At 58.0% G+C, this 24038-nt stretch overlaps 1 protein-coding gene across 1 annotated transcript in view; it reads left to right on the top strand.

Annotated features, from left to right (window-relative positions):
* ADGRA1 (adhesion G protein-coupled receptor A1) overlaps window positions 1-24038 on the top strand; it is a 35568-nt gene that overhangs the window by 9335 nt on the left and 2195 nt on the right. The window contains exons 4-6 of the mRNA XM_070363395.1: window positions 282-405; window positions 4733-4878; window positions 23598-23696. Coding sequence (XP_070219496.1) covers window positions 282-405; window positions 4733-4878; window positions 23598-23696 — 369 coding nt within the window. The remainder of the gene's footprint in view (window positions 1-281; window positions 406-4732; window positions 4879-23597; window positions 23697-24038) is intronic.

The raw sequence follows: 24038 nt of genomic DNA, 5'->3' as shown, positions 1-24038 counted from the left end.
CGTTTGTCTGACAACCGGAGACGTCCAGGCCCAGCATCCCAGGGTGACTTTACACCAAGCACCCGAGGCCACAAGCTAGAGTGGACGGCAAGTTCGTCCATCCACCCCCAGCCTGGTCTCCCTGGTGTGCTGTTCCCAGCCTGTCCCCGTCCACCCGAGGCCTCTAGCCCAGTCCCGGCAGGACGGAGCACGGCCTGTGCGGCTGAGGCCGCCCCGCACCCCGCACCCTGCCTCGCGCCCCGGCCAGGGAGACGGCTGCTAACCTTGGTCTCGCCCCACAGCGCCATCCGGATCAGCCGCCCGGGCCGGCACACCCTCCTGAACTTCTGTCTCCACGCGGCCCTGACCTTCTCTGCCTTCGCGGGCGGCATCAACCGCACCAGGTTCCCGACCCTGTGCCAGGCGGTGAGTGCTGTCTTCATTTGCTGCCAGGTCTGAAGTGTTTATCGACTCTCCGGCCAAGGGGGAGATTTGTGATGATCGTCCCGAGTGTGAAATAACACACGAGCATTTGTGCAGGGCTTTCTCGTGACAGGGACTCTTTAGCACCCAGTACATCTGTATCACAGTTTCTCCGCTGTGTGAGTCTGACCGATCTGCTCAGCGCCTGATCACGTTATTTAGTTTATTTTCCAACTGGACCAGTTTTCTCCAAGCCCCTGGTGACATGTTAACGAGATAATTTCCAACAAACTGGCTGATCACAGAAGCAGGGACTCGACCTGCCTCTCCTGCAAATGGGTGGGCAGGAGCTCAGGAGCTGGGCCTGCTCCCTCGGCCCAGGTAAGAGTCCCGGCCTCACCAGGGAGACAGTGCCCTCACCGTTGGGTCACCAGGGGTTGGGGGTGCCCACCCCACGTGGCACCCAGTGCTCTCACACGGACTGGAAGGTCTGGCCCTCTTGGGTGAGCAGGGGCCTTTGGGAGAAGAAGTCTTGGGGGGTCTTCTTCCCACCCCCGGCCCCGCCTGGCCTTTCTTAGAAGGAGGGGAAAGGGGTTTCCTTGGTGATCCAGTGGGTGAGACTCCAAAGCTTCCACTGCAGAGGTTGTGCATTTGATCCCTGGTTGGGAAATGATCCCACAAACCTCGCAGCGAAGCCAAAAAAGAAAGGGGGGCGTATGAAGTACCCCCTGGTCCTGACAGAGCCAGAGAGGCCCCTCCGTCAGCCACGAGTCAAGGACAAAGGCCCAGGGTCCATGCAGCTGGACATTGAGGGCCCTCTGCTCTCTCCCCCCAGCCTCTCAACAGCCCACCTACATGTGGCCCCGGCTCAGCCTGGCGGACAGTCCCCTCCTGGTGGGCAGATACCTCCAGGGCACAGTCCCCTCTAGGTGGACATTCACCTCCAAGTGGACAGTCCCCTCTAGGTGGACAGCCCCTCCCAGTGGGCAGACACCTCCAGGGGGACAGTCCCCTCCTGGCTGGCAGACCCTCTAGGTGGACAGTACCCGTGGGGGGAACAGTCCCCTCCTGGCGGGCAGACACCTCCAGCACTCATAAGGGGCCAGGTGGGGGCTTCCCCGTGGACCACAGGCATCTCACCAAGGACTCATTTGGTGGGTGTCCATCTGCCGGGACCACATGGAGAAAGTGTCCTGGCCAACACCCACCACCTCACAGGCTCCCCTTGTGGCCCTCGTTGTGTGAATTCAACAAGAGTGTGTTGACAGCCATGGGGGCTGCTTCAGCCCAATTCCCTGGCTCCCATGTGTGCCCGCTGACCTCAGCTCCTCTGTCCACACGAACTGACCTGTCCTTCTGCACCAACGGCAGCTGCTGGCAACTCCTGGGCGTCAGAGGGCAGGAGTCTGCTCCCACTGGGCAGGGGTGCCTCGGGGGAACTGGCTGTGAGCTCCTGCCCCCACATGCTCCCCCTGCAAACAAGGTGCCAGGCCTGTGCGGCAGGATGTTAAGGGCTCGGTTTCCAGTGCCCCCAGGCTCCTGAGCACAGAAGAGAAGTCAGCTTTCCACAAACCCGTGTGGATGCCAACCGTCCCACCGGGAGGCCGACTCTGGCAGAAAAGTCACCAGCACATCCCTGAACCACACGCGGGGCAGACACGCTCCTGGAGGTCTCTCAATAGTGCAGAAACACCCCCGGGGCAGCCCCGGGAAATCCAATTTGCCATCCGCCTCTGAACATCTGCTGAGACGCAGAGCAGTCTGGAAGCAGTAAAATGGACTGTTACCTTTATGTCCACACTTGCACTGCTGCCCGTGTGTGGGGACCCTGCCTGGGGAGCCCTGGGACCTGAGGCCGCCACCCCTCAGCACCTCCGGTCATCACGACCCCTACAGCCCCGGGAGCCCGGCCAGGAGCCCCCAACTCGGGAACTGTCCCCAAGCCTCCTGCCCAGACAGAGGCTCAGGGGCCAGGCATCCCTGTGGCAGCCAAGGCCAGGCCAGGCCAGCAGGCTGGACCCCTGAGTGTGTCATGGGCGGGGGCAGACAAGCCTGGAGGGCCTCAGAAGTCCTGCTGGTCACCTCGTGGTGACAACTTCCCCTCAGCTCTGAGTCCACGCTTCCAGAAGGAGCTGCGGCTTCACTCGCTCACTTGAAGACAAGCATTGGCCCAGGTGTGAGGCAGAGAGGACAAGATTCCAGCAGAGGGCCCGTGGCACACAGGCCAGGCTCACCGGGAGGAACAGTCAGGAGAGAGAGCAGGTGCGGGGCCAGGAGGCCGTGACTGTGGACCCCACACTCGCCGGAGGAGAGGGACCCCAGGGCACAGCTCAGAGCCAGGTCGGTTGGAAGGTGTGAAGCTCACTGTCCAGTGTCAAGCTGACCGGCCCTGGTGCCCAGACATTCGGTCATACATCCTTCTAGGGCGTCTGTGAGGGTGCTTCTGCGTGATACGAATGTTCAAGCGGCGGCCCAAGGAGAGCGGATTGTCCTCCCAGCGTCTGCCCTGTCCATCCCCGAGAGCCTGCACCGGACGGACAGACGTCTGGTCTGCGCAGGGAGAGCCCTGAGTGTCCTGGGCGGGCACCTCCCGCCTCTGGACCCGCTCAGACTGAACCCGCACAGCTGGCCGTCCTGCCGGCTGCAGACTCCGGGCGCCCCGCCGCCCCTGTCACGGGACGATTCGTCAGCGCCAGTGCGGTTTTGCCCTGGCCGGCAGCCAGACTGGCCCACTGTGCCCAACCCCTGCACCCCACCACCTGGGCTTAACAGCAGTGCCCACAGCCAGCAGCGCCCCCACACCGGCGGACGTCGCAGGGAAACACGCCCTAGGGCCGTGATGGGCGCTGGGGTCCAGAGCTGGCGGCTGGAGAGGAGAGGTGGTCGTTATGGGACCAGAGCCAGGCGCGCTGCGCGGAGGCTGCGATACCACGCACACCAGCGGCTCCACGCCCCGCGGAAGCCTGGCACGTCACGGAAGCGTGACGGCCCTGCAGCGACCTCTGCACGTGTCCACCTGAGGCTGGCGTCGGGGAGGTCCTGCTTCCCATCACCCACAGGCTGGCACGGTCCCGGCGCTCGGGGAAGACGGGCGGGGGCGGGGCCAGGGCCGGCCCAGGCCCCACCCGGAGGACGCGTCTGCGGTCCACCCCTTCTCTCGGCCAGGCCGAGGGGGTCACAGGCTCCAGGCTCCCAGGCACGAGGCCCAGACCGGGCAGAGAGAAGGCCTGGACGCTCCCCTCCGCGCGGGCAGCGACTGAAACACAGCCCAGCGTTCTCACAACAGTCCCACCCGTCCTTACGGGGCTTTCTCACAAGTTGAAGCTGAACTCTGCATGTGATAAACCCTTACAATGGTGCGATGTTACCTTTGTTTAGGGAATCTCGGTACTCCTTAAACACTGGCGTCCTTACAATCACAGCCATATTTTACCTGTCATCGCAAAACGTCAGGTCATTACTTCAAAGGTAGCCTCATTCTACAGAATTGGATGGCGATGATGGGGTGTGGAATGAACGCCCAATTAGCTAAAGCGGAGCCGCCACGGGCGTCGGGGCTGTTTCCATAGTAACGAGAGACTCGGACAGGCAAGGAGTGAACTTCAGCTTCTGATCCCGGAGGCACAGCATCCTGGAGACCCCCGCGCCTCCGCCCCTCCCTTCTGGCAGGCTCCGCGGGAGCTGAGCCAAGCTGACCACATGGCCCCCTAGCAAACGGAGTCTCCCGGCTAGGAGGGAGGGGGGCGGGGGTCAGGAGGAGGGGGCGGGGCCAGGAGGAGGGGGCGTGCCCACAGCTCCCTGCAGGAGGCCGAGCTGGCTCAGGGTCCCGGCCACCCACGCATCTTCCCTGAGCTCTGAGTCCCTGTGAAGGGTGGTGTCTGCCCCAGGACCCCAGGGCCCCTGCCAGGCCCACTTCCTGTCGCTGTTGAGCTGTTTCCTGAGGATGTGGGAGGGGGTAGCAGGACGAGGTGCGGGGCTCAGACTCGGGGAAGGGGCTCTGGGGGGATGGGGAGGGGCGCTGGGGAGACGTGGAGGGGCGCTGGGGGCCGAGGAGGGGCTCAGACACGGGGCAGGGGTTCTGGCAGGGGAGACGGGAGGGGCTCAGACTCGGGGCAGGGGTTCTGGGGGGACGGGGAAGGGGCGCTGGGGAGACGTGGAGGGGCGCTGGGGGCCGAGGAGGGGCTCAGACGCGGGGCAGGGGTTCTGGCAGGGGAGACGGGAGGGGCTCAGACTCGGGGAAGGAGCGCTGGGGGAGAGGGGGAAGGTCGGGGCTCAGACTCAGGGCGGGGGCGCTGGCGGGCTGGCAGGCTCTCACTGGCTCCTCCCCCAGGTGGGCATCGTGCTGCACTACTCCACACTCTCCACTCTGCTGTGGATCGGAGTGACCGCCAGGAACATCTACAAGCAGGTGACCAAGAAGGCCCCTCTGTGCCCAGGGGCAGGCCAGCCGCCGTACCCCAAGCAGCCCCTGCTCAGGTACCCAGAGCATCTGATCCCCAGCCCTGGGCTTCCTGGGGGTTCTCGGCAAGCTGGCCATGGGGAAGCCTGGGCCCAGGGGTGATCGAAGGCCCAGGTGGCCAGGGCTGGGGGGCCGGGGTGGGGTGGGGCTGGGACAGGGTCAATGCCCAGGTGTGGGGTTCGTGCCCTCTGGTGCCACTGAGTCAGTGCACGGAGGCCCCCGGTGCCCGCCGTGGGTGGGCAGGCGTGGACACGGCTCTGTGCTGGGCCAGGGTCCTGGTCTCGGCTTTGGTTTATTTACGGGTCTCGGTGAGTAGAGAGGGAACCTGACCTCAAGGTGACCGTGCGGCCTGGAAGTGGATTTGAATGGGGCTCCTTGTCCAGCTGGTCGTTCCCGTTTCCTCCTCAGACTGGGAAGGTTCGGGGTGGACGTGGTAGGACCAGGCCTGGGGCCAGTGGGACCCCCAGACATCCTTCCAGCATGCTGCCTGGGATGCCCCAGGGGACCCCAGAATGCGGCTGGGATGCCCTGGAAGCATCCGTCTGGGCTGCAGCAGGAGTGCCCCTCAGGAGATGCCATGGCATGGTCTCGGCTCTTTAAGACAAGGACGGGCCCGCCCGTCCCTAGGCAGCTGTCCACAGCAATCCCTGTTTTGCTGTCCTATGCCCTCCAATTTCCCAAACCAAGACTGAATCCAAATCGGCTGTTAGCACGAGCCAGGCCCAGATCAGCCTGTGTGGCCGGAGCCTGGGTGCCCGCTGCCCAGCGCCATCAGTGGCCCGTCTCCAGGCCATTGCCTGAGCTCAGAGAGCCTTGGAAGCCCTGCTGACCGCTGTGAGGTGCTCAGCCACCAGAGGCTGGCTGAGCTTCTGAGCGGGATGGTGCTGGGTGTCTGGGGCCCTGGCCTGGGATCCCGAGCACAGCTGCACCCAAGTGGTCCCGTAAGGGGCAGCGGCTCCTGGGGTCGTGGCCTGGACGGGGCAGGGGCGGGGGGTGCTTAGGCCCCCGCCCCGGAGTGGGCTCCGCACCTGAGGGGCCACTGGCCTATCCTCGTGAGCGCCCGCCCCGCAGGCGTCCAGTGAGGCAGATAAAAACGCTGTTGTTTAAGTGAGTATCGTGGCCCAGCCCCACCCCCGTTCCCGACACTGTCTGGTTTTCACGTGGAGCAGACACGTTGCCACGTGGCAGCCAGGGCTGGTGGCTTCTGCTGCAGCTTGGGCCAGGGAGGCGAGATTTCTTCATCTTATCTCCTGCCAGGGAGGCCCCCGGGTTTAAAAATCACTCTCAAAATGTGTTTCCGTTTCCGGAGCTGAAACTGATTGCAGAGCTGCCTGGTGGCTGCCTGGTGGTGGAGCAAGCTGTGGTTTTACGCGGTGGCTTCTGAATGCATGTAACCAGGCTGGCCCTGTGGGTCTGTGTCCTGGGGGCAGGGGCCCAGCCCAGCTGCATGGTCACACCCACAGCTCACTCCCCCCAGTGCCTCCTGGGGACCACTGCCGCCCACCCGCCTGCGTCTGCTGCCCCTGGGACAAGAAGCCTGGTGCTAAAGGCCGCCCACCCAGTGCAGTGGCCCCGAGGGTCCCTCGGTCACCGGCACACACCCCCACGGGTGTGGCTGTCAGAGAGGGGGCGTCTGCTTCAGACTTGCCTGCCCCCCTGCCCAGCTGCTCTCTCTGGCCCAGCCTGGCCTGGGGCTGGCAGCAGGTGTGATAGGCCTGGACCTTCTCCAGAGAACAGAGGCTGATGACGGGGACCTCAGGGACCAGGAGGAACTGTCAGGGGCTGGAGACGTTCCCTCCAGGGCCGCTGGGGCTTGAACTCTGCCCTGGAGCCTCCACCCTCTTCTCCTCCACCCAGAAGCATCCTTGTCAGGGGGCTTTCTCGCCGGGCCGCCGGGCGCATCGCTTCACTGCATCCTGAGCCCCCAGGACGAGAAAGTCACCTGTGCTTCACCAATTGCAGCAAGGATTTAGCTCCTGGGACCTCCCGGGAGGAGTGTGCTGCGAGGCCCCTTGCGGACAGAGCACGCCACATCCTGCTGGGCCTCAGGGAAGGCCCCATGGCTGGGCAGAGCCCCGAGTCCTCCCAACTCAGTTCTGCGGCTTTCTGATGAGAACTAAAAACATTTGTGAAATCCCACACTAACATTATGCTTCCCTGGTGGCTCAGACGGTAAAGCATCTGCCTGCAGTGCGGGAGACCTGGGTTCGATTCCTAGGTTAGGAAGATCCCCTGGAGAAGGAAATGGCTACCCACTTCAGTATTCTGGCCTGGAAAATTCCATGGACAGAGGAGCCTGGGGGGCTACAGTCCATGGGATTGCAAAGAGTCAGACACGACTGAGCAACTTCACTGGTTCACACTAACATTAAAATAGTTTTCTCTATTTTTGCATGAACGGCCATTGGACTTTGGGTAGAGATTGCACTGAATCTGGAGAGCACGTTAAGAAGCGTTAGCATTTTAACATTATTCAGTTCAGTTTAGTCGCTCAGTTGTGTCCAACTCTTTGTGACCCCACGGACTGCAGCACGCCAGGCCTCCCTGTCCATCACCAGCTCCCAGAGTTTACTCAAATTCATGGCCATCGAGTCACTGATGCCATCCAACCATCTCATCCTCTGTCATCCCCTTCCCCTCCCGCCTTCAATCTTTCCCAGCATCAGGGTCTTTTCCAATGAGTCAGTTCTTCGCATCAGGTAGACAAAGGATTAGAGCTTCAGCTTCAGCATCAATCCTTCCAATGAATATTCAGAACTGATTTTCTTTAGGATGGACTGGTTGGATCTCCTCGCAGTCCAAGGGACTCTCAAGAGTCTTCTTCAACACCACAGTTCAAAAGCATCAATTCTTTGGCACTCAGCTTTCTTTATAGTCTAACTCTCACATCCATAGATGACTACTGGAAAAACCATAGCCTTGACTAGATGGACCTTTGTTGGCAAAGTACTGTTTCTGCTTTTGAATGTGCTGTGTAGGTTTGTCATAGATTTTCTTCCAAGGAGCAAGCATCTTTGAATTTCATGGCTGCAATCACCATCTGCAGTGATTTTGGAGCCCCCCAAAATAAAGTCTGTCACTGTTTCCATTGTTTCCCCATCTATTTGCCATGAAGTGATGGGACCAGATGCCATGATCTTAGTTTTCTGAATGTTGAGCTTTAAGTCAGATTTTTTCACTCTCCTCTTTCAGTTTCATCAACAGGCTCTTTAGTTCTTCTTCACTTTCTGCCCTTAGGGTGGTATCATCTGCGTATCTGAGGTTATTGATATTTCTTCCAGCAATCTTAATTCCAGATTGTGCTTCATCCAACCCAACATTTCGCATGATGAACTCTGCATATAAGTTAAATAAGCAGGTGACAATATACAGTTTTGAGATAGTCCTTTCCCTATTTGGAACCAGTCTGTTGTTCCATGTCCAGTTCTAACTGTTGCTTCTTGACCTGCATACAGATTTCTCGGGAGGCAGGTCAGGTGTTCTGGTATTCCCATCTCTGGAAGAATTTTCCACAGTTTGTTGTGATCTACACAGTCAAAGGCTTTGGCATAGTCAATAAAGCAGAAGTGGATTTTTTCTGGAATTCTTTAGCTTTTTCTGTGACCCAGCGGATTTTAAGGTTACTGACGGTCTTCAGTCCATGAACACAGGGTGTCGCTGCGCTCACGACGGCCTTTCATTCCTCCTGGGAGAGTTTACAGTTTTCAGTGCACACATCTTGTGCTTCGTGGTTAAATTATTTCCTTAGTATTTTTATGCTGTTGTAAACGGGATTGTTTCTTTAATCTTGTATTCAGGCTGTTCATTGCTTATGTATGTGCTCTAGTCGCTCAGTCGTGTCCAACTCTCTGCGACCCCATGGACTGCAATCCACCAGGCTCCTCTGTCCATGGGATTCTCCAGGCAAGAACACTGGAGTGGGTTGCCATGCCCTCCTCCAGGGGATCTTCCTGACCAGGGATTGAACCTGGGTCTCCTGCACTGCAGACAGATTGTTTTACCATCTGAGCCCCCAGGGAAGCCCCCTTGTGTACAGAAACACAGCTGACCTTGTTTGCTGGCGTGTGTCCTGCGAGGCGGCTCATGTTGCTTGCTAGCCCCAGGGACTCTCAGCGGGCCCTTTGGGATCACACACACGGTTTCCTCTCCACGTTGGGAGTTTTACTGCTTCGCGTTCAGTCTGGATGTTCTTCTTTCTCTTCTTGCCCCAATGCCCTGGCGAGGACTTGCAGGACTGCGTTAGCCCTTCTCTTTTTCTCTTAGTCTGGCCAACAGTTGGCCAATTGTGTTAAGCTTTTTAAAGGACTAACTTTGATTTCATTGACTTTCTCTGTTTTTTTTCTTCTTTGAAATCAGGGACTTTATTGAGCACATACTCTGACAGGCTCTCTGCCCAGGGGCTGGTGTGGGCTTTACAGTTATTTGGCAGTTTGTTTAGAACAGAAAATATGTCTGACATAAAATAAGTTTAATAAGATCTCATAGTTTACAAAGTGCTTTCACACACTTCAGAGGGAAGATGACTTTCTGTTTTACAAAATAAGGACACTGGGGCACAAAGAGATTTCAGGGCTGTCCCACTGCATCGTCAGCAGCTAACTAATGATCGCCTTGTTGCATTTATCTCTGCCGTAGTCTCTATTAGTCCCTTCCTTCTGCTGATCTGAATTCAGTCCGCTCTTTTTTTCCCCGGTTCTTTACAGAATCAAGTCAGATTCCCAATTTGAGACCTGTCTGTTCTGACTGTAGAGCCCATGGCGTGACTTTCCCCCGGGCGCTGCTGTTGCTGACCCAGAGGTCTGTGTGCTGAGGGCTTGCTTCATTCATCGCGAGGCCTTTTCTTCCACCCACTATCATTTATGATCGTGCTGTTTCCCCCAGATCATCAGGCTTTCGGCAGGAGGCGGTGGAGGGAGGGGATGTCTGCTCTAGAGCCGTGCTGAGAACCGTAGAGACGGGGAAGCTCCGCCTGAGTGGAGGGCCGCGTGGCTGAGGGTGAGACCCTGATCCCAGGGGTGGGAATGAGCCACTTCATCCCTCCCATGTTTAGAAAGCTCCGAGGGCAAGGCCGGGGCTCAGCAAGGGTCCGGGCCGGGGCAGGCGGCCCCGCAGGCTCTGCTGTGGGTGCAGGACCAAGTCAGCATCTGCTTTCTCTGTGGGGGACGGGGCAGCAGGGTGGGTGGGCATGGCCTCAGGGGGCCTCCAGGAAGCATCTCAATTCGGGCCCCAGGCCTCCCAGGGGTCACCAGGCAGAGTCGAGGCCTTCGTGGGTCCCAGACGGCTATGAACTGAGTCTGAGTTGGGCTCCTGGCCCGTCAGTCCCAGCCCAGGGCTTTCTTTTGGGGCATCACTACCTGTGATGAAGAGGTGCCGCCCCTCAGCCTTGGGGGTCGGGCCTTCCCTCTGCTCCTGCAGGAGGGGCTCCCTGCTCTCCCACCCAGGGGACATTGTCAGCAGCCTCCGCAGCTCATCCAAGGGAGGCTTCGCCGCGTCCTCCCGCAGGACCTGGGGGGCTGCCCTGCCCGTGTCCTCAGACCTGGGCTCACAGCTCCTTCTCATTAACGTGGAAACCACGATCGAGAGGTGACGGCAAGTCAGTAAATACTGTTTAACTGGGCCTGGAGTGCACAACGTCCACGCTGATCTGAGCTGCTGTTGGCGGAAAGCAGGCTGACTCTGTGTTCTGACGTGAGGCCCAGAGGCTGAGCCGTCATCTCGGGCCCCCCGGGGCCCCCATCCCAGGACTCAGCACAGAGGCGGTGGTTGTGTGGCTGTGGACCCGAGCTGAGCCGTCATCACGGGACCCCCAGGCCACCCCACCGTCCCACTGCTCAGCATAGAGGCGGTGGCTGTGTGGCTGTGGACCCGAGGCTCAGCCATCATCACGGGACCCCCGGGTCCCGCCCCCATCCCAGTGCTCAGCGCGGAGGTGGTGGCTGGCTCTGCAGGAGGACCTCCGGAGGCCGCAGGGGGAGGAGACCCTCAGGCTGAGTCTGGGACAGTCTGTGCAGGCTCACAAGGAGGTGAGGGGGTCCCAGGAGTGCGGATGCCGCCGGGTGAGTGGTCGGCACAGCCCGGGAGGAAATGCAGGCGCACTCACAAGGGGGCCATGCGGGTCGCACGTGGGGGGCCTGGCAGGGCAGGGGCGCGCTCGAGGGCATCGCACAGGGACCTTTGGGAACTAGATCTGAGAGCAGCCGAGCAGCGGGAACCAGCTGCAGACGAGGCGGGACCGGCCTCCTGGGCCTCGAGGCCCATCTCCGGCTGTGTTCTCACACAGCGCCAGGGCGAGGAGGCTCTCCGCGGTCTCCGGAAAAGCGCTTCCGGAGGGCTCCACCCTACAACCAAGACCGCCTCCCGAGACCGCCATCTCGGCGGGGGGAGCGTTCAACAGGGGATCCCGGGCCCAAGGCCTCCACCGAAACCTCAGCATCAAACAGCTTCTGGCTGGGGCCGCTGGCGTTCTGGACTGATTCAGCTGTGTGCAGCCACGTCCTGACTCTGCAGCCTGCCCTCCCTCGCGATACAGAGCCCCCAAGTAGTTTCCTGTCTCAAGGTCTGAAAAGCCCACTTGGTGGTGCCCACAGCCTGGTTCGTCCATGGTCCACAGGCAGTCGGCCCAGGCTCTGGATGGCCCTGCCCAGGGGAGGGAGGGGTCCCCAGGGCTCCCTCTGCCCGGGACCCCTTCTCAGGGCAGAGGCTGAAGCCAGCTGGGAGCTTGGGACATGCTCGACCCAGCGCTGGGCCAGGTGGAGCCACACGGCCCCATGTGCGGCCTTGGGAGCAGAGGACTCTAGGCTCAGAGCCGAGCAGGACCCTGTGAGGCCGCACCTCGGACCCCAGCCCGGCTCACAGGCCTGGCCCAGGAACACAGGGGCTCTTGTCAGCTAAACGCGAGCAGACAGCCTTGCGTGCTGGGACCTACCCCCAAGAATCAGGACACGCCGGGCTGCTGGGTTTCCGTGCCTCCTGGTCTCCATAGGAGACCACTCCGGTGTTCACACTCCGGTGTTCACACTGCAGTGTTCACACTCCGGTGTTCTTGCCTGGGAAGTCCCACGGACAGAGGAGCCTGGCGGACTGCACTCCCAAGAGTCAGTCGGACATAACTGAGCGACTAAGTCAGCACCACGTTCTGAACAGGAGCCTGTCCTGGAGCACCTTCACGGTGTGGTCGGGGCTCGGGCAGGCGTCCTCCACGCCCCACACGGCCCCAGGCCTTCGTCCACCAGCTCTTCTCCAGGCGTCAAGTTCCTGAGGGTTTCACCCTCCTCTGCCCACTGCCGGTCAATGCGAGCTGGACGTGAGGATCTGCATCTCAGAGGCAACGTCGGTGGCTCTCAAAGCCGCACCCTCGGGCGATGTACATGGGTGGCTCTTTCACCCGCGCTGAAATCACTGACTTGATCTCTCGGGTTTCAAAGTCCTGACCAACACCAGGGGCGCTAACTGGACCTGGAGGGGGGATGCCCCTCCGACAGACTCTGGGCTGAAGGCCTGCACCCACGCGCTCATCCTCATCTGGACTCCAGCTGCTGCCGACTGCCCTGGCCTGCTCCAGGTCTCCAGCCCACCCCTCCTCCAAGTGCACCCCCCTTCCTCGAGGATATGGGGGGCCCAGGAGCAGTGACTCCTCCATTCACGTCAGCGGATCTCATCCGCAGAGACCCAGGATCCACAAGGGCATGGACCAGCTGGTGTCTGTCAGCTGATGGCAGCTCCTCAGGCCATCCTGGGGGCGGGCCTGCCCGGCCTGGACAGTGGACAGAGCAGCCAGCAGGCCCTCGGGACCTTCCTCACGGCCTGACATGGCTGCTCCTCCCTCGTCCTTGCTGCGGGCATCTTCCCCTGCTGGTCCCTTCCGGTCGCTGAGCCGTGGCAGGAGAATCTGGCCTCTGCAGTCCTCTGTCCTCTCCTGCGGCCCCTCGGACACTCAGGGAAGCGTGGGCCCCATGACCTGGAAAGAGGGCCTGCCCGGCTCAGCTGACGTGAGACAGGCACCGGGGGCGGTTGCTGGGATTTCCAAGTCAGGTTTCCCAGGGCCCCTAAACTCAGGACGCAGGGTCGGTAAACAGACACCCCACTTGAACACTGAAGCTGGAGCAGAAGGGGTCCGTGGGTCAGAGTCAGAAAACTCCAGCACTCTGAGGTCACTGTCTGCCGAACAGTCGCTGGAGCCCCTCTGCGAGGCCTCCAGGGCGGCTGGGGCTCGTGGAGCCAGCCGGACACCCACAGGGACTCCCCGGCGGGCACCACGCGTGCCCACGCAGGGCCCATGGGCCTCAGCAGGGACAACAACCTTCACCTGGGCCTTGCGCCCACCGACCAGGGCTCCCTGTCCTGGGAGTGGTGTACTCTGACTGCACGTGGGCTCCAGTCAGCAGCCAGGGGAGTGTGCAAAACAGGTTCCAGGCCCTGAAGACAGGACAGAGGACGGGCAAGTGCCTGGGTGGGTGGGCAGGCAGCAGGGTCAGCCGGGGTCAGAGCTGCTGGAACCTTCACCCTCCAGCTCGGAGGTACCCCAGGCTCTGGGGGGAGGGCTGGTCCTTCCTTTTTTTAAAAAAACTTTTTTTTTTTTTTTAAGAAATAGAACATTTATACCCCCCAAAAGCCTAAAACATCAGTGCAGCTTTATGAAACAGTCCTGTGCCCTTCAGAGGAAGAAACAGGAGCCTCCTCTGCAGGAAACTCGGCCATGCCCCGCCCCCGTCCTGACTCATGACTTTTATCGCCTTTTTTTATAGTTTTACCACCCAAATTTGTCTGCACTGATTTTGAGCCGTATACACATGGACTCGCTCATTTTATATTTTTACCAGGTTTATTTCACTGCCCAGCGTGCTTTCCAGACCCGTGTTTGAAACTGTGTCACCATCTGGCCGCGTGATGCGGATGAGTGGCCAGCCTCTGTAGTCACGCTGCTCCTGGTGCGGGGGGGTGTCTGTGACCCCACCATCCCCCCAGATTTTGCTCATCTTTCCTGGGAGCGGGGGCTCTGGGGTCCCATCTGCACTCCCCGCTGAGCACCCAGCCTCCTGCCGTCCCCCTCTGGGCCGTCCGTCCGTCCGTCCGTCCGTCCTTCCGCTGCTGTAGGACTAGGTAGGCACGTGCCCCGCATCTGTCACTGGTGTCTTTCCGACTCCCCCAGCCGGAAGCAGGAGCCTGGGCACCAAAGCTGCACCCCCTTACAAACCACCCTTCTCGGTGACAGGCCTCGAAGGTCCAGCTCTGTGATTCACTTACAGTTCTGTGCTTTCTGCTGGGACGTGGCTCTCTGGGTAGTGTGAGCTTGGGGACCAGGTTAGTTTCCTGCTCCTATTGGAACAAATTAAAACTATATGAATTCATCGTCGGGGCTTCCCAGCGGGTGCTGGTGGATAAGAACCCCCACGACCAACACAGGAGAAGTAAAAGACTCGGGTTTGACCCCTGGTCAGGAAGATGCCCTGGAGGAGGGCATGGCAGTATTCTTGCCTGGAGAACCCCGTGGACAGAGGAGCCTGGTGGGCTGCTGTCAGTGGGTCGCAAAGAGTCAGACACGACGGAGCAACTTAGCAGCAGGCAAATTTATCATACACAGTCCTGGCGCCGGAATCCGAAACCAGCCCGCGGGCTAACCCTTCCGGAGCCCCCAGGGTTGACCTGGGCTTCCACGCTCCCGCTTCTTGCAACGGCCGCCCCGGCACTGGGGTCACGACCTCACTGGAGCGGCCGTGGCGGGGGTCCGCTGGGGGTGGGAGCTGACGCTGAGCAGGAGGGTCCACGGGGGTGGCGGGGGCCGGGCAGGGCTCTGGACGGCTTCGCACGGGCCCGGGCGCCCGGCGGCCGCCGCGCAGACAGCGCCCCGGGCCTCCAGCGCCCTCTGCCGGCCGCGGTCCCGCAGGTGCTGGACACGGAGCCCAACGGCCGGAGGAGGGCGAGGCTCCCCGCAGAGGGGGAGGCGGCGGGCTGCAGGGGCCCGACCCGGGGCGGCGGAGACGCCAGAGCCCACCTACAGGACTCCAGGGCGAGGGCACAGTCTGGCCCAGGCGGCAGCCTCTCCCAGGGGGCTGGGGGGACTGTCCGCCTTGGGGGAAGGGGGGGCTGAGCCCACCCAGCACTCCGGACCCCCGCTGGATTGGGTCCACTCCTGGGCGGCCTGGGGGACCCATCTGGACCCATGGGCCGTGCCGGGGAAAGAAGAGGAGGGGTCACCGACCTGCCCAAGGTGAGGCCGGCAGCGGGGTCTCCTGGTGAGCTGTCCCTGGGTGGCTGGGTGCCTCTGAGGGGCTCTGGGTCCTGCGCCCGCTGCGGGTTGCAGACTTGAGCAGAGGCCCCTTGCCCGCTTGCCACGCCACCTCACCACGTGCTGAAGGAGCCTCTTGATCGAAGCCCAGGGCATCTCTCCTTGGACCTGTCAGCGTGGTGGGCCCAGTGTGGCATGGGGGGGGGGGGGCGTGGCGGGGGCCGTGGGAGGGGGTGGGGGTCCAGGAGGCGGGTCCCCTTGCTGTGCGCCCAGAGCAGAACTGGCTCCAGAGGTCTCCCCATGCCCTGAGGCCGCCCAGCCGTTGTCCCTGGAGCTCCGTCTGGCCTGGCGTGGCCCCTGTGGGTGCCGAGCTGGAGCCCTGGAGGCTGCTCGCTGCACCCAGGTCTGCAGAGGCCCCTCCTTTGCGCAGCCCCGCCCATTCGCCCAGCCCCGCCCATTCGCCCAGGCCCCGCTGGCCTGCAGCAAATCCTGCGAATCCAGCCTGTTCGGGGCCCCTCGCTGCCTTTCCCTTCCCTCCAGGCTGGTCTCATGGCCCGTGCTCACACCCAGGGCCCCAGAGGAGGCCCTCGGAGCTCATGGCCGGAGGAGCTTGGGCCAGAGTGGGCCCTGCCCCACCGCGGCGCCTTCACCTGCAGATGGCGCACAGACAGTCGTGCCAGGCAGGCAGAGGTTTGGGGGGGCACCACGCGATGGTGAGGCGGGTACCGAGCTACAGCGGGAGGGGGTGAGGCTGAACCTGGAGCTGCAGGCAACAGAGCAACGGGAGGGCCCGTGCCCGGGAGAGGGACAGGGGACGTCCAGGTGGGGGCAGGCCCGGAGGGGCTACAGGCAGCGATGGGGGGCCCAGCCCAGGCCAGGGCTGGGGGGCTCATCTCCCGTCACTGCTTGTCACTAGGCCGAAAGTGCTGCCTCCACAGGCCCCTGCCAGGTGGTCTGTCTTCTCATGAGGAGCCCCAGCCTCGCCCCAGGAAGGGAGGCTCCCAGCAGAGGGGCTGCACTCAACTGCTGTCTCCATGGGAGACCCCTCGCCAGCCTGATGGGGCGGAGCTGAGCAGCCCTGCCGGCTGTCAGCCTTCCCTCCCGGCCGATGCTGGGCATCAGGGTCCGTCCCTGCAGTCAGGGGCATGGTATGCTGCCTGCTTTTCAGATAGCCCGGGCCCTTAATGTTTCCATATGTTATTTTTAAAATTTATTTATTTTTTATTTTATTGTATTTTTGGCTCCAGTGGGTCTTCACCACTGTGCACACAGCCTTTCCCTAGCTGTGGCGGGCGGGCGGGTGCGGTGACCTCTTGTTGTGGGGCGTGGGCTCCAGGCGGGCAGGTTCAGCCGCCATGTGGGGGCTTCTTTGCTCTGCAGCACACGGGATCGTCCAGACCAGGTACTGAACACGTGTCCCCTGCATTGACAGGCAGACTCTTACCCACTAGACCACTAGGGAAGCCCCCATATAAATTTTCAATTTAGAAAAAAGGGCCTCCAGGGTTTTGACCTGATGTCACTGCAAACAGCACTTTTGTGTCCCCGTGCTTTCCCCGTGCTGTGTACGAAGCGTGACTGCGATAAGCTGGTGACTGATCTCTGCGATAAGCTGGTAGCTGATCTCTGTGATAAGCTAGTGACTGATCTTTTCGATAAGCTGGTGACTGATCTCTGCGATAAGCTGGTGACTGATCTCTGCGATAAGCTGGTGACTGATCTCTGCGATAAGCTGGTGACTGATCTCTGCGATAAGCTGGTGACTGATCTCTGTGATAAGCTGGTGACTGATCTCTGTGCGATAAGCTGGCAGCCCTTCCCAGCAGAAGTCTTGGAGCCGCCACAGCGTTTTTCAGGGAACTGGTCGGGGCACCTGCAGACGGAAGGGCATCGACTGCATTCTCACTGGTACCTTTGCTTCTCTGCTGCCTCGTCACGGTGCCTGCATCCAGGAGATGCTCAGAGGAACCAGAGGCAGGGTCGCCTTGCCCTGCCTGAACCTGGGGACCTCCCCCACCTCACCATCCAGGGACACACTGGCGGCTTCTTGTTGTTCAGTCACTAAGTCACGTCTGACTCTGCGACCCCGTGGCCTGTAGCCCGCCAGGCTCCTCTGTCCATGGGATTCTCCAGGCAAGAATACAGGAATGGATAGTCATGCCCTTCTCCAGGGGATCTTCCTGACCCAGGGATCGAAGCTGGGTCTCCCTCATTGCAGACAGATTCTTTACATCTGAGCCACCAGGAAAGTCCAGAGTTTGCTCAAGCTCATGTCCATTGTCTGAGCAAACTCCAGGAGATAGTGAAGGACAGGTAAGCCTGGAATGCAGCAGTCCAAGAGGTTGCAAAGAGTCAGACAGGACTGAGTGACTGAACAGCAATGTGTCCATTGAGTTGGTGATGCCACCCAACCATCTCATCCTCTGTCGCCCTCTCCTCCTCCCGCCTTCAATCTTTCCCAGCATCAGGGTCTTTTCCAATGAGTCAGTTCTTTGAATCAGGTAGACAAAGGATTAGAGCTTCAGCTTCAGCATCAATCCTTCCAATGAATATTCAGGACTGATTTCTTTTAGGATTGACTGGTTTGATCTACCTGCAGTCCAAGGAATTCTCAAGAGTCTTCTCCAACACCACAGTTGGGACCAGATGCCATGATCTTAGTTTTTTGTATTGAGTTTTAAGCCAACTTGTTCACCCTCTTCTTTCACCCTCATCAAGAGGCTCTTTAGTGCCTCTTCACTTTCTGCCATTCGAGTGGTGCCGTCCGCATGTCTCAGGCTGTCGATGTTTCTCCCTGCAGTACCGATTCCAGCTTGTGCTTCGTCCAGCCCAGCGTTTTGCATTGCATGTGCTGCCTGTAAGTTAAATCAGCAGGTGATAATGTGGAGCTTTGACACCGTTTTCCAGATTTTGAACTAGTGCTTTGTTCCCTGTCCAGTTCTAACTGTTGTTTCTTGACCTGCATACAGGTTCCTTTTCTAAATCCAGCTTGTACATCAGAAAGTTCTCAGTTCATATACTGCTGAAGCCTAGCTTGAAGGATTTTGAGCGTAATCTTGCTGACGTATGGAATGAGTGCAATTGTACAGTAGTTTAAACGTCCTTTTGGAGAAGGAAATGGCAACTCACTCCAGTACTCTTGCCTACAAAATGTCATGGATGGAGGAGCCTCATAGGCTACAGTCCATGGGGTCGCAAAGAGTCGGACACGACTGAGCGACTTCACTTTCACTTTGAACATTTTTTGGCATTGCCTTTGTTTGGGACTGGGATGAAAACACCTTTTCCAGTCCTGTGGCCACTGCTGAGTTTTTCAAATTTGCTGGCATATTGAGTGCAGCACTTTAACTGCAGCATCTTTTAGGATTTGAAATAGCTCAGCTGGAATTCCATCACCTCCACTAGCTTTGTTTATAGTGATGCTTCCTAAGGCCCACTTGACTTCACATTCCAGGATGTCTGGCTCTAGGTGAGTGATTACACCATTGCGGTTATCCGGGTCATTAAGACCTTTCTTGAACAGTTCTTTGCTGTATTCTGGCCACCTCTTCTTAGTATTTTCTGCTTTTGTTAGGTCCACATCATTTCTGTCCTTTATTGAGCCCATCTTTGCATGAACTGGCTCTAGGTGAGTGATTACACCATTGCGGTTATCCGGGTCATTAAGACCTTTCTTGAACAGTTCTTTGCTGTAGTCTGGCCACCTCTTCTTAGTATTTTCTGCTTCTGTTAGGTCCACATCATTTCTGTCCTTTATTGAGCCCATCTTTGCATGAAATGTTCCCTTGGTATCTCTAATTTTCCTGACGATATCTCGTCTTTCCCATTCTACTCTTTTCCTCTATTTCTTTGTACTGTTCACTTAGGAAGGCTTTCTTGTCTCTCGTTGCTATTCTCTGGAACTCTGCGTGCAGTTGGATCTATCTTTCCCTTTCTCCCTTGCCTTTCGCTTCTCTTCTTTTCTCAGGCATGTGTAAGGTCTCCTCAGACAACCACTTACCTTCTTGAATTTCTTTTTCTTTGGGGTGGTTTTGGTCACCGTCTGCTGTACAATATTACAAACCTCTGTCCATAGTTCTTCAGGCACTTTGTCTACACCAGATCTAATCCCTTGAACCTATTTGTCCTCCTTCACTGTATAAGCATGTATAATCAATCACAAGGGATTTGATTTAGGTCATACCTGAATGGTCTAGTGGTTTTCCCTACTTTCTTCAATATAAGTCTGACTTTGGCAATAAGGAATTCATGATCTCAGCCACAGTCAGCTCCCAGTCTTGTTTCTACTGACTGTATAGAGCTTTTCCATCTTCAGCTGCAAAGAATATAATCAGTCTGATTTCGGTGTTGGCCATCTGGTGATGTCCATGTGTAGAGTCTTCTCTTGTGTTGTTGGAAGAGGGTGTTTGCTATGACCAGTGCGTTCTCTTGGCAAAACTCCCTTAGCCTTTGCCCTGCTTCGTTCTGTACTCCAAGGCCAAGCTTGCCTGTTACTTCCTGCTTTTGCATTCCAACCTCCTATGATGAAAATGACATCTTTTTTTTTTTTTTTGGTGTTAGCTCTAGAAGGTCTTGTAGGTCTTCACAGAACCGTTCAACTTCAGCTTCTTCTGCATTAGTGGTTGGGGCATAGACTGGGATCACTGTGATGTTGAATGGTTTGTCTTGGAAATGAACAGAGATCATTCTGTTGTTCTTTTTTTTTTTTTTTTTTATTCTTCCAATTTTATTTTATTTTTTAAACTTTACATAATTGTATTAGTTTTGCCAAATATCAAAATGAATCCGCCACAGGTATACATGTGTTCCCCATCCCGAACCCTATTCTGTTGTTCTTGAGATTGCACTGAAGTATTGTATTTTGGACCCTTTTGTTGACTATGAGCTATTCCATTTCTTCTAAGGGATTCTTGCCCACAGAGAGTGCTAAGTCACTTCAGTGTGTCCGACTCTTTGTGACCCTATGGACTAACCCTAGGTTCCTCTGGCCATGAGATTCTCCAGGCAAGAATACTAGAGTGGGTTGCCATTTCCTACTCCAGAAGATCTTCCCCACCCAGGGATCAAACCCACACCTCTTGCATCTCCTGCATTGACAGGCAGGTTCTTTAACCCTTGTGCCACCTAGGAAGTCCCCCGAGGGTGGTGATCTGAATTAAATTCACCCGTTCTCATCCATTTTAGCTCACTGATTCCCAAAAGGTCGATATTCACTCGTGCCATCTCCTGCCTGACCACGTCCAGCTGACCATGATTTTTGACACTGGCTGCACACGCACATATCCATTCTCCCCCAAACTCCTCTCCCACCCAGGCTGCCACACCACATTGAGCAGCTTCCTGTGCTATGCAGTAGGTTCTTGTTGGACTTTTTTTTTGTTTTCTTTTTTCATTTATTTCTGTTCCTGTTTTTGTCATCTCCTTCCTCCTGGTTACTCTGAGTTCACTTTGCTGTTTTATTTTTCTGCCCTGTTGAGGTGGAATCTTTGATCATTGAACTTTAAACCTTTCTTTTTTTCTCATGGAAGTATTCACAGCTACGAGTGTCCCTCTAAGCCCAGCTTTAGCTGCATCCCAGAAATATTATACTGAATTTTCTTTCTCACTTTGGTTAAAATATTTTCCAGATTTCCTTGTAATTTCCTCTTTCATCCGTGAATTATTTAGCAGTATATCATTTCATTTTTCAGATATGTGTGGTTTGCCTAGTTATCTTATTGCTATTAACTTCTAATTTAGTCTCATTTTGATCTCAGAAAATATACTCTGTATGATTTAAATGCTTTTAAACTTATCAGCACTTGTTTTATGAAGCATCGTATCATCTGTGATGATTAATAGATCGTGTGCACTTGAAAAGAATTCATGCTGTGCAATTATTGGGTGTGATTTTCTAGAAAGAACATTAGGGAAACATGACTAATGTTATTGGTTAGATCTTCTATTAACTTTTTGCCTGCTTGTCCCATCAGTTGCTAAGAGAGGGGAGTTCAAAACACCAGCTGTGATTTTGGAATTATTTCTCCCTTTAATTATTTCTGTCCATTTTTGCTTCACGTATTTTGAATCTTCCCTCTGGCCCCCCGACATTTACAGTTTAAATGTCTTCCTACGAACTAACATGGATATCATTACGAAATGCCCTTCTTTCTCTCTTTTCTTAAAGTTTATTTTGTCCTGTATTAATGCAGCCACTTTGGCCTCTTAGACTCAGTTCGTGTGGATAGCTTTATCCATCCATTAATTTTCAACCACTCTATATATTTTTATTTAAAATGTTTTCTCCTACTGTAGACAGCATAAAACAGGGTCTTGCTTTTTTGCTGTTATTGATGTATTCTGATGATCTCTGCCTTTGAACTGAAATGCTTAATCCATTAAAACTTAGTGGCATTTTTGTTTTGTCTCCATTTCTCTGTTTTCTGTTTTTACTTTTTTCTCCTTTTTTTCTTATATTCCTTCTTTCCTTTTTTATTTTCTTCTTTTGAGTTATTTTAATATGTCATTTTAATTTATCTATTAGTTTTTTGCTTATTACTTTTCATGGCTGCTTTAGGGATTAAAATCCACAACCTTTTCACATCTCTTTAGTTTGAAAGTCACACTATTCCATGTAAAAACCATTAGAATTAGAAACTTGGCGACCTTGTGCCCCCCCTTTCCACTACAGACATCAATGTTGCCCCATATATATTATAAACCCCACAAGTGAAAGTGAAGTCGCTCAGTCGTGTCCAGCTCTTTGCCATCCCATGGACTGTAGCCTGCCAGGCTCCTCTGTCCATGGGATTTTCCAGGCAAGAATACTTGGGTTGCCATTTCCTCCTCCAAGGGATCTTCCCCACCCAGGGATTGAACCTTGGTCTCCAGCACTGAAGGCAGACGCTTTACCATCTGAGCCATCAGGGAAGCCCTGCAAACTCCACAGGGCAGTGTTAAATTCTTTCTTTAATCAGTAATATATATTTTAAAGAAACTAAGAGGAAACAGAATGTTTTCTCTTTACCCAAATCTTCAGTGCTTCTTACGGACTTCATTCCTCCGAGTTTCTATTTGTGCAGCACGTCTTCAGCCTGATGGCTTTCATCTGGCATTTCCTGAAGCGTAGGTCTGCTGACAAGGACCCTTCCGGGCTTCATCTTTGTCTGGGACGTGTTTTCCTTTGCCCTTCCTTCTGGAGTAGACTTTTGGGGGCGCAGAGGCCCCGGCCGTCACCGGGGTAATCACGTGTAGGTCTCCCGGCTCTCCCCCGTGGACCCGGAATCGTTCCTGTCACTGGTGGCCTGGCGCCATCGAAGTGATGTGGCTGCTTGCGGCATCCTGAGAATGACATCCTCTTGTGGGGATCGTCCCGCGCTGGCCCCGAGGCTCCCCCAAGGCTTCCCCCTCCGCGTGTGTGACAGTCACGTGCTCGTGGCCAGGCCCCCACGCTCACGCCCCCAGGATCCCACGTGGGGCAGCACCCTTGGGTGGAGCTGTTGGCCAAGGCCCGCAGACGGGAGAGTCAGCTCCGTCCGGGGGTCGAGCCGACCCCACCCGGATGAGTCCCTGCCCCTCCAGGAGGGTCACACGCCAGAACCTGCCCCAGGCCGCGGAAAACTGCCAGGCTCAAGGAACTGCAGCTCCGAGCGCTTCCTCCCGAGGCGTCCGGCCGGCGCACGCACCGGTCGGTCACTGACATCGCCAACAGGTGTGGCCTGGGCCCGGGCGGAGGGCGACTCGGCGGGCACCTGCTGAGAGCGTCCAGCGCCGCCCAGCAACACCTGCGCCCGAGGCGGGGCGGCTGAGCAGGCACCCACCGCAGCGGCAGGCTGTCTCCCGGGGGTGCGCGGCCCCGCGCCGCCCACCGCGGCCCCGCCCCGTCCACAGCGGGCCCCGCCCCGCCCACCGCGGCCCGACCCCGCCCGGGGCCTTCAGTTCTTCTGTTCTTGCTCAACCAGGGCGCCGCCCGCCGCCCCCAGACACGCGCGCTGGGCCCGGCCAGGGTCATCTCTGTGCAGGCAGAGAGGCGAGGGGAGGACACGTGGACGGGGCGTGTGGGAGCAGCGGGGGCACGGAGAGGGGACATGGGGGACATGGGAGAGGGGCATGGAGTGGGGGAGGGACATGAGGGAGGGGCGTGGGGAGGGGACATGGGGGACATGGGGGAGGGGCATGGGGTGGGGGAGGAGCGTGGGGGCATGGGGAACGTGGGGGAGGGGCGTGGGGAGGGGACATGGGGGACATGGGGGGGAGTGGGGGACATGGGGAGGGGCGTGGGGACATGGGGGAGGGGCGTGGGGGAGGAGCGTAGGGGAGGGGACATGGGGAACGTGGGGTGGGGATGTAGGGGCTGGGGCGCGGGGGAGGCTAGGTCCAGCCGGACACCAGCAGCCCTCTTCAGTCAGGTCGGGCTGCTGCCGCCGCATGGGCAGCGGACAGCAGGGCCTCCCCCTGCCTTGCCCGCGGGCGGCACAGGGAGCGGGGCTGCGGGGCTGCCCTGGGGTGCAGTGAGCGCCTCTTCCTCCGCAGGTTCTACCTCGTCGGCGGCGGGGCCCCTCTGGTCATCTGCGGTGTCACGGCCGCCACGAACATCAGGAACTACGGGATGGAGGCCGAGGATGCGGCGTAGTGAGTACCGGGCACCCCCAATCCCCCGCGCTTCCCAGGGGCCCAGAGCCGCTTCCCCTGCTCGGGCGCCCCCACGCCCCCACACGCCCGCCCGCGCTACGTACGGACTGGTTTGGCCGCACAGGGAGGGCCTGGTGGGGCGCGAAGGATGGCCCAGGACGGCTGAGCAGCCCCAGCCTCGTGCGGGGGCCCAGAGGGCCGACAGAGGCGTCCTCCGCGCGGGCTATCTGCCCCCTCCCTCACTCCCGCCCCCTCCAGCGCCCGGCCCGCCTGAGGCCCCTCTGGCCGGCGGGCAGGGTGGGGCCCTTCACCTTGATGGCCCTGCACTGTGGGGCCGCCTGT

Source organism: Bos mutus, chromosome 26 (genome assembly GCF_027580195.1).
Source record: "Bos mutus isolate GX-2022 chromosome 26, NWIPB_WYAK_1.1, whole genome shotgun sequence".
In the NCBI taxonomy this organism is placed as follows: domain Eukaryota; kingdom Metazoa; phylum Chordata; class Mammalia; order Artiodactyla; family Bovidae; genus Bos; species Bos mutus.
Note: the sequence above shows the minus strand (reverse complement) of the source record. Positions and strands in the feature narration are given on the sequence as shown.